This window comes from Meriones unguiculatus, chromosome 7 (assembly GCF_030254825.1).
Source record: "Meriones unguiculatus strain TT.TT164.6M chromosome 7, Bangor_MerUng_6.1, whole genome shotgun sequence".
NCBI classification, from domain to species: Eukaryota; Metazoa; Chordata; class Mammalia; order Rodentia; family Muridae; genus Meriones; species Meriones unguiculatus.
Genome location: NC_083355.1, coordinates 20,661,187 through 20,669,764, shown reverse-complemented (window position 1 = coordinate 20,669,764; position 8,578 = coordinate 20,661,187). Strand labels below are relative to the sequence as shown.

At 50.0% G+C, this 8,578-nt stretch overlaps 1 protein-coding gene across 7 annotated transcripts in view; it reads right to left on the bottom strand.

The window, feature by feature from the left end:
* Positions 1-2,832: 2,832 nt before the first annotated feature.
* Positions 2,833-8,578, bottom strand: part of LOC110550889 (signal transducer and activator of transcription 5B) — a 69,574-nt gene continuing 63,828 nt past the window's right edge. For all 7 annotated transcript variants that reach the window (XM_060386698.1, XM_060386701.1, XM_060386697.1 and 4 more), the window contains exons 17-19: positions 6,144-6,195; positions 5,784-5,888; positions 2,833-5,315 (exon numbers count right to left, since the gene is read on the bottom strand). In XM_060386698.1, coding sequence (XP_060242681.1) covers positions 5,189-5,315; positions 5,784-5,888; positions 6,144-6,195 — 284 coding nt within the window. In that variant the 3' untranslated portion in view covers positions 2,833-5,188. The remainder of the gene's footprint in view (positions 5,316-5,783; positions 5,889-6,143; positions 6,196-8,578) is intronic.

Genomic DNA, 8,578 nt, shown 5'->3' with positions numbered 1-8,578 from the left:
TACTTCTGCTCCTCCTGCCTCCACCTCCTGAATGCCGGCATTTGAGGCATATACTGCCAAGGATGGTTCTGCTGGTCAACCTTGGAGCCGTGTGCATGCTCGGTAAGCACTCTGCCAGCGCAGATACATCCTCAGCGCATAATGGGCTCAGAGCCCTCTCTGCCCCTGTTCCCTTTCTTTCCAGCCATGCCCTCCCACCCCCACCTCCGTCACCCCGAGAGAAGCATCTGTCTCTGACCAAACAGTTTTTGTTTTACTTCTTCTTGTGCTGGGGATTGAACCCAGAGCCTTACTGCACAAGAGGCAAGAGTCCCACCATTGAGCTACAGTCCCAGCCCTTAGAGGAACATAGAACTTGATGACCATTTCTCCTGCCTCAAACTTGGAATAAGTTTAGATTTCAAACCATCTTCCAATGTTGGTCGTTAGGTTTGTGACTGTGCTTTAGGCCCACGGCTGTGGGTGTCCACATGATGACCATCTTCTCTTGGAATGATCTCCCAGTGTTCTCTTGTGGCTTGTTCTGCCTTGCTTGGAGCTACACACACTGGAACTGCAGTAGGAGTTTTCTTTTTTTAACATTTATTTATTTATTTATTTATTTATTTATTTTTTTGTGTGTGTGTGTGTGTGTGTGTGAGTATTTGCCTACGTGAATGTACATGTGTGCCTTTAGGTTCATGGAGGCCAGAAGAGGGTACTGGCTCTCCTGGTACTGGAGTTTACAGATGGTTGGAAGCCACCATCTAGGTGCTGGGAACTGAATCCAGGCCTTCTGCAAAAGCAGTAAGTGCTTTTGTGTTTTTTTGTTTGTTGTTTATTTTTGGAGACAAAATTTCTTCTCTGTGTAGCCCTGGCTGTTCTGGAGCTTGTTCTGTAGATCAGGCTTTGAACTCAGAGATCTGCCTGCCTCTGCCTCCTGAGTGCTCAGGTTAAAGAGGTGCTGGCTGCCACCACCACCACTTGGCCTCCTGACTTCCTTTTTTGAGATAAGGTCACTCATTGCCTCGACTGGCCTTGTAATTATCCAGCCAAGGATGGCCTGTGAACTTCTTCTTCTTCGTTTTCTTAAATTTACTTATTTATTACATACACAACATTCTGCCCCTGCAGGCCAGAAAAGGGCACCAGATCTCATTATGAGCCACCATGTGGTTGCTGGGAATTGAACTCAGGAATTGAACTCTGGAAGAGCAGACAGTGCTCTCTTAACCTCTGAGCCATCTCTCCAGCCCCTGGCCTTGAACTTCTGATGCTGGGATTACGGACACATACTGAGTTGCCTAGTTCACAATAGGGCACGCTGCCTACTTTTATGTCAACTTGATACAAGCTAGAGCCACTGGAGAGAGCCTCAACAAGAGAAAATGCCTCGATAAGACCAAGCTGTAGGCAGGCCTCTAGTCTATTTTCTTAATTAGTGACAGCCCACTGTGGGTGGAGCCTTCCCTTGGCAAGGTGGTCCTGGGTTCTGTAAGAAAGCAGGCTGAGCAAGCCACGGAGACCAAGCCAGTGAGGAGCACCCCTCCATGGCCTCTGCCTTCAGATTCCTGCCCTGTTTGAGTTTCTGTCTTGACTTCCTCCTGTCTCCTGAAGGAGGAATGTGGCTACCATCTTTGATTTGACCCATGAAAGACTTCCTACCGATAGGACCAGTATCTGTAACCCGACCTCACATAACTCCTTTCAGGTGTCTGATGGGCTTGGCAAAAGTCAAGGCTGCAAGCAACAACCAGAGGATTGCAGACTCTAGACCTCCATCCTGCTGCTCCTTCACAATTATTCCCGATGATAAACAGAGCTGTGGAGGTTGAAGCCAAATAAACCCTTTCCTCCCCAACTTGCTGTTTGCTCACGTTTTTTCATCACAGCAATCGTAACCCTAAGACATTAAAAAAAAAAAAAAAAAAAAAAGAATGGAAATCTGGTCATTCCAAACTTGAGATTTCACCCCCTACCATCTCCCTCAGGCAAAGTTCAAACTCAGCCAGGCCCGTGAGGTCCCTTGGTCCCCTGCCTGTCTTGTATCTTCATCCCCATCCAAGAGACTTCCCACAGCATGGCCTCTGGCCCAGGAACTCCAGAGACTCTGTGAGGAGTGGGCAAAAAAACCTCAGCACCAAGCCTTCCAGAAGATTCTGCCACACACTTAATGCCCTGGCTCAGGCTTTCCTCTAAGCCCGTCTACCCTTCACCGCTCCCTCAGGCTGAATGCCTCTTCCTTCCTAAACTCCTATTTGTCCAGAGCTGGCCCAGACACTGGGCTGCTGATGCAGGCCTGATATACTGAAGGCTGAGAAAGAAAGACAGTGACTTCAAGTAGGGCCTTAGACCTTGTCTCGAAAGAAAGAGAGGGCTGGGCATTAGGGGCCATAGCTAAGTGGTAGAGTGCTTCCCAGGAAGGCTGAGGCCACAGGTTCAAGCCCCAGCACCACAAAAGAGAGGAAGAAAGGCCAGCTCACCCTCCCATGACTCTTTGTTTCTTTTTATTTCATAGTGTTGGCAGGAACCAACGTCCTGTCATTATCACCAGTTCCCCGACATGGTGCCAGGCTCAGGGGCGAAATCTGAACACACTCAGGGCTAGCTCTCCATCAGGAAGAGTGTAAGGAGACGCTGAAATTGCTATCACTCCAATTTCCTAAACATTTCCCAGCAGGAAGGTAAGTGACGCCCTTGTCTGCCATTAAAGCCCACGACATGTCACTCCCAGCTGCTGAGTCCCAGCTAGTTCCCCTTCTTAGCATCACACTGATGACTGGAAACTTTTTTTCTGTTAAAGCCACCCTCCCTTTCCCTTGACACATGATGGAAAGGAAACAGGACTCAATATCGTCCTTCAGAAGACGCCTTTATTGTAACATAAAATACACAATTTTGTGGCTGCCCCAATTTATACACAATACTTGTTTGGTGGCTATATACTAATCTGCCTCGACACTAAAATATGTATCTGAAATAAAATGTTTAAAAGAAAAATTATAAAAGGATATTTTGCTTGTAAGAGATAGCCACTTTGAATCTCCTTCCACCCCCCACAGAGCCCCACATGCACGCCACACCCAAAGCTGAGACTTTCCAGGACTCGCGTGTGGGTCTGCAAACAGGCAAGAGGTGGGTGGAGACCTGCCCTCACCTTGTCTTTGTGTGCAGGAGTGGGGGCAAAGAGAGAGACCAGCATGCAGATAGAGAACACACCTTCCAGTTAAAAAAAAAGCTCCCCTCTCCAGGCACAGCCTCAGGAAATCCAGGGTAGCTTGGTAACTGTGTGAAAACCTTACAGTTTGGGACCTGCTTCTCCAGCCCAACTTGGGAGTAAACTTGGAACCTTCCGGAGGTTCCAGGCTGCTCTGCTCTCCCCAGGCCCTGGGGCCGTGTCTACCGTAAATCTAGAAGTTTGTCAAGTCCACACCCTTGTGAGGGTTACAGGGACAAATGGGCCGCTTGACTGACAGGTGGGGAAGAGTCCCTTCAGCCTGGGCTCCCCAAACAGTTCCAGCTTCCTCCTGAGGGGCCTCACCCCTCCTCTATCCATCGAGCACCTGAGGCAGAGAGGCTACCGCCAGGCATAGAAAAATCAGTGTACAAAACCAAGCCAAGGCAAACAGCAGCTTTTAAAAAGTCATCTTCCAATAAATAATTTACTACACAGGAGTATTTTCCTTTAACGGTAAAACACTGATAAATTCAGAAGTTATTTTTTGTAAAAAAAATATGTTTATTTACTTGCGTGTATAAAAATAAGGTTTTGGGGCTCCTCTCCTGGGTGTGGCTCCGCCCTGGTTTGGGAGAGGAAGCCAGGGAGGGCTTTGCAGGCCCGAGTGGTACCCGCTCTCTGCCGGCCCCTCTCTCTGCCTGCCCACTGCAGCCCCTTCCTTCCTCTGGTGACGCTGCAAAGGAGACTGTGGAACAAAATCGCGCTGAGGCTTTCATTTTGTCTCTACAGCTTTACCAGACTTCCTAGCAAACCTGCTGACTGCAATTCCCCAGCTCCCAACAGCACCCAGCACCCCATGGTGGCGGCTGCCTGCTTGGCAGGCTAGCCCCAGGTGCAGCTCATGTTCCTACCACCTAGTCCTCAGGACACTATGTAACACTGAAGGAAAAAGAGGTGGCCTGGGTAGAGAGGACCCAGGACCTGATGCAGGAAGAGAGAAATTTGATGTCAAATTAGGGTGCGAATGGGAAAAACACAGAAAGGACCTGATTTAGAAACAGAAACACCATTGGACATTTGCAGAAAGCCATTATCAACAAGCTTTGAGAAAAGCCTTGGATGTTGCAGGCACAGCCTCACCACAGTACAGGGTGGGGAAGGGTGGCACAGACAGGCCCCATCAGTGTCGGGACCGGGCACACCACACTACGCTGGCAGAGCCTGGGGCATTGCCTGTAAGCCCGGGGCCGGGTGGCCTTCCCTCCTTTCCACTGTTTGGTTAAACATATCCACTTGAGCACACACACTTAAGCTGAGTGGCAAGTCTAGAAACGGGGACTGAGAGAGCAGGGGGCAAGGAGCCAGTGTCAAGATGGGTTAAGTGGTAGAGACAGCTATCACCCATCCAGCAAACCCTGTGAGCACCCTTGCCCCAGCACTCTTCATTCAGCTTCCCTTTCCATCCCCGTGTGCAAAGGGGACAGGGGACACCGGCTTTCTCGGGCAACAGTCATCTACACTTCAGAAGACAGGCAGAGACAATGACAGCGTGGACTATGGACTGCCTGGCGGCGGAGCGGAGGCTCCCTGGAGAGGGAAGGCTTTTTCCTCCCTTTGTCCTTCTCTTCAACAGTCACGTGTCAAAGTTCAGCCACCCTTAAGACACATGGACAGGTTCCAGGGTTCAGGGAAGCGACGGCCTGTTCTGCACAAGGTAAAAACAAGCCCGGCTCTGCCCTGGTGCTGCAGCTTAGACTGGACAGCGAGGGGTGGAAAAAAAAACAGGACGTGCAGACTCCCACGCTCACGCTCGCGCGCTCTCTCTCTCTCTCTCTCTCACACACACACACACACACACACACACACACACGCCCTTCACTGGTGCCACGATGCACAGAAACACTAATGTCACAACTACTATTGACACTTCACATTATGATATTGTTTCCAAGGAGAAGCGACTCGTGGAACTGAGACATCCACAAGGAGTCCCTCCAGGAGGACGACGAAACGGCAGGTGGTGAGGTCTGGTCATGACTGTGCGTGAGGGATCCACTGACTGTCCATGGGCCGGCCTAACAGCTCTTCCACGCGCCGGGCCACGTCCATCGTGTCTTCCAGGTCAAAGTCCCCATCCGTATCAAGGACAGAGTCGGGGCTTCGGAGGGAAAGACAGATGATGGGGGGGAGGGGCAAAGGTTATCAGAGGTCATCGGAAACCCCACAACCCGTCACGTGAGACACCAGGGCTGTCCCTTCTACCTAGGCCCTCACTTGAAAGATCTCCTGATAAAATCCTTTGCTGGCTAGGTCTGTAGGCAATTAGACCTCGGTACCCACCCTAGCTGCCCTCATCCAGACTCCGCCCAGTCCTTAAGACACAAAGTGTGGCAAATCTCCATCTTCGGAGAAGACGAGCAGATGCCACGTGCTCACGCCCACTGGTGATTTAAATATCTGGTGGAATCTCCCCTTCCTGCAGGCCAGAGCCTGGGCCTAGGCTGGGTGAGGTAAGACCCGGAGAACCTTCAGGTTCCTTTGCCCCCAACTCTGGGCCTCGGCAAGTCCAGCCTAAGGCTAACGGCCCCCAGTTCCTCCCGTGTATGGCCCCGAGATCATGACCTACTTCTGTGGGTACATGTTGTAGTGAGCCTGGGGACACACTACTGGGGACGGGGCCTGGTCCATGTAGGTGGCGCCGCTTCCGGCGTCTGCGGATGCGTTAGCAAACCTGTGGAAGGAGGCAGAACACAGTCTCGGCCAAATGGACTGCAGGAGGGGTTCGGGGACACCTTCCTGTCTTTTTCAGGATGTAGGAGGCTGGAGCCCAGGGGCCTGGTCACAGCATGGCCGGAACACAGTTCCTTCTCAAAGGCTAAGCCAGCTCTACGGGGGGGGTTAGGGATGCTAGACCCAGCAACAGAGAGTAATGGGTGGGTGCTGGGGGAAGGCAGCAGGAGAACAGAGCTGGGCCCCGGACACTTACTCGGGGACCACTTGCTTGATCTGCGGCTTCACGTATCCGTCAGCTGCTTTTGCTGTGGGGGAAGGGGAAGGGGGGGAGAGAAGAGCAGTGAAAAACCAGACTCCTCGGAGACAGCTTCCTCAAGAACCCATCTTTTCCTGGGTCAGGACACAGCCACCTAACCTCCACTCAGGACACAACATAGCGGGTACCATTTCTGCGCCGGGAGGCCTGCGGAAGAGGTGCAGCAGCACTCAGACCACAAAGGGAGTTGTCTTCCAGGCTGGCTGGCGTGCTTCAGAAAGTCCCACAGAGAGAAGGCCATACCGCCATGCACGCCTACTCAACTGCTAGAGGTCTATATATTTGTGAACGTAATTTTTTTTTCTTTTGAGACAGGATCTCACTATGTAGACCAGGCTAGCTTCAAGCTCGCAGAGGTCTGCCTGCCTCTGCCTTATGAGTTCACGACTATTGCCTGACCCTTTGTCTGGTACCTGGGCTGGAACCCGGGGCACTGTGTATACGAGGCAAAGGCTCTACCACCAATCCGCATTCCCAGGCCTCTTTTCACTTGTGTTTGGGGACAGTACGTGCTGGCTTTGAATTCCCTGTCTACCCCAGGCAAGTGTTGTGCTTTTGGATCCTCCTTCCTCAGCTTCCCAAACTGAGAGTGGAGGCCCGTGCCTACGGGACTGATTGGGAAATAAAAGCCTGAAAGATTCACAGGTGGAGCTGGCAGGACAGCTCAGTGGGTAAGTCATGAAGCTTGATAACACAAGTTCCGTCCCCAGGACCCATACAGGGGAAGGAGAGCGCCGACTCCCATAGGTTGTCCTCTGACTTCCAGATGCATACCATGGAATATGTGTGCATCACAGATAGACAGACAGACAGACAGACAGACACACACACACACAACACACACACACACACACACACACACAGCCGGAAAAAAACAACAATTTCTATGTAGAAATCACAGGTCTTTGTACTTGAGAAAATAAATCTTAAATAACACAGAGAAAATACTTTCTATATAAACGTAGCAATAATGGATTAACATATTTTTCTTGTGCATGTGTGTACACATTTTGGATGCATGCACATACCTGTGTGTGCCTATGCATTTGGAGGACAGAAGACACCTTGGGCGTCATTCCTTAGGCACTGCTCACCTTTTTTTTTTTTGAGACAGGGTCTCTCATTGGACTGGAAGCCAATGAGTAGGCTAGGCTGGCTGGCCAGCAAGCCTCAGGGACCCACCTGTCTCTGTCTCCTCAACACCAGGATTACAAATGTGTACCTACCGCATCGCCCGGCTTTGTGGGGGCTCTAAGTATTAAACTCGCAGCGAGTACTCTACTCACCGAACAGTCTCCTCAACCTCAGATTAATCTATTCTCTATATAAAAACATAACTTCAAAAAAAAAAAAATAAAGGAAGAAATACAAACATGGTTTCCACAGAAAAACAAAATTACAAATGGCTAGGGCTGGCCAATGGTGGAAGATGATGAATTTAGGCTCAGGAGCTAAACCAAGCCGAAATACCAGCTTGTCCACTTCCCAGCCATGTGACCCTTGACAAATTATTTTTTCTATGCCTCAGTTTCCTTTTATGTAAAAGAGTCATACTTTGCAGAGTTGGTCGGAGGATTAAGTGAGACACTGCGGTTGTTTGAATAAGAATGGTCCCCACGGGCTCATGTATTTGAGTGCTTAGTCAACAGGGAGCATACCTGCTTGACAGGATTAGAAGGATTAGGAGGTGTGGCCTGGTTGGAGGAGGTGTTACTGGAGGCGGGCCTTGAAGTTTCAAAACTCCATTCCAGGCCCAGTCTCTCCCGTGTCTGAAGATGAGGATGTAGCTTTCAGCTCCTGCTCTAGCGTCATTGTGCCACCATGTTCCCTGCCGGGATCATAACGGACTCATCCCCTGAGACTGTAGGCCATCCCCCAATTAAATGCTTTCCCAGCTGTTGCCTTGGCCGCGCTGTCTCTTCACGGCAACAGAACAGTGACTAAGACAGAAACGTGTTTAGGAAAATTCCTGGCACAAAGAGGCCTTCAGCAAATGCCACAGTGTATTATTCTGGAATTATTAATCGCCATATGTAAAGGTTGCCTAGAATCGGAGGGGTACCCATAAGGCTTACGAGGTACCATTTTTATGCCAACCAGACTGGCAGACATGAAATGGAGGCTATCCCGTGGCTGGCAAAAAGACAGAGAAGCAGATGTCTGTGAGGAAATGTGAATTTGGCTTTTTGAAGGCAGTTTGGGGAAAGATGTATCAAAAAGTTTACGAATCACATGCCCTTTGACCTATTTCTGCTCAGGAATTTATCCTAAGGAATAACCAAACAACGTATTTGTACTAGGTTATCTCAATAGCAATCATAAGTGAAAACAAAATAAATTAAGTAATAAGCATCTTAATTACCTAACCCTGA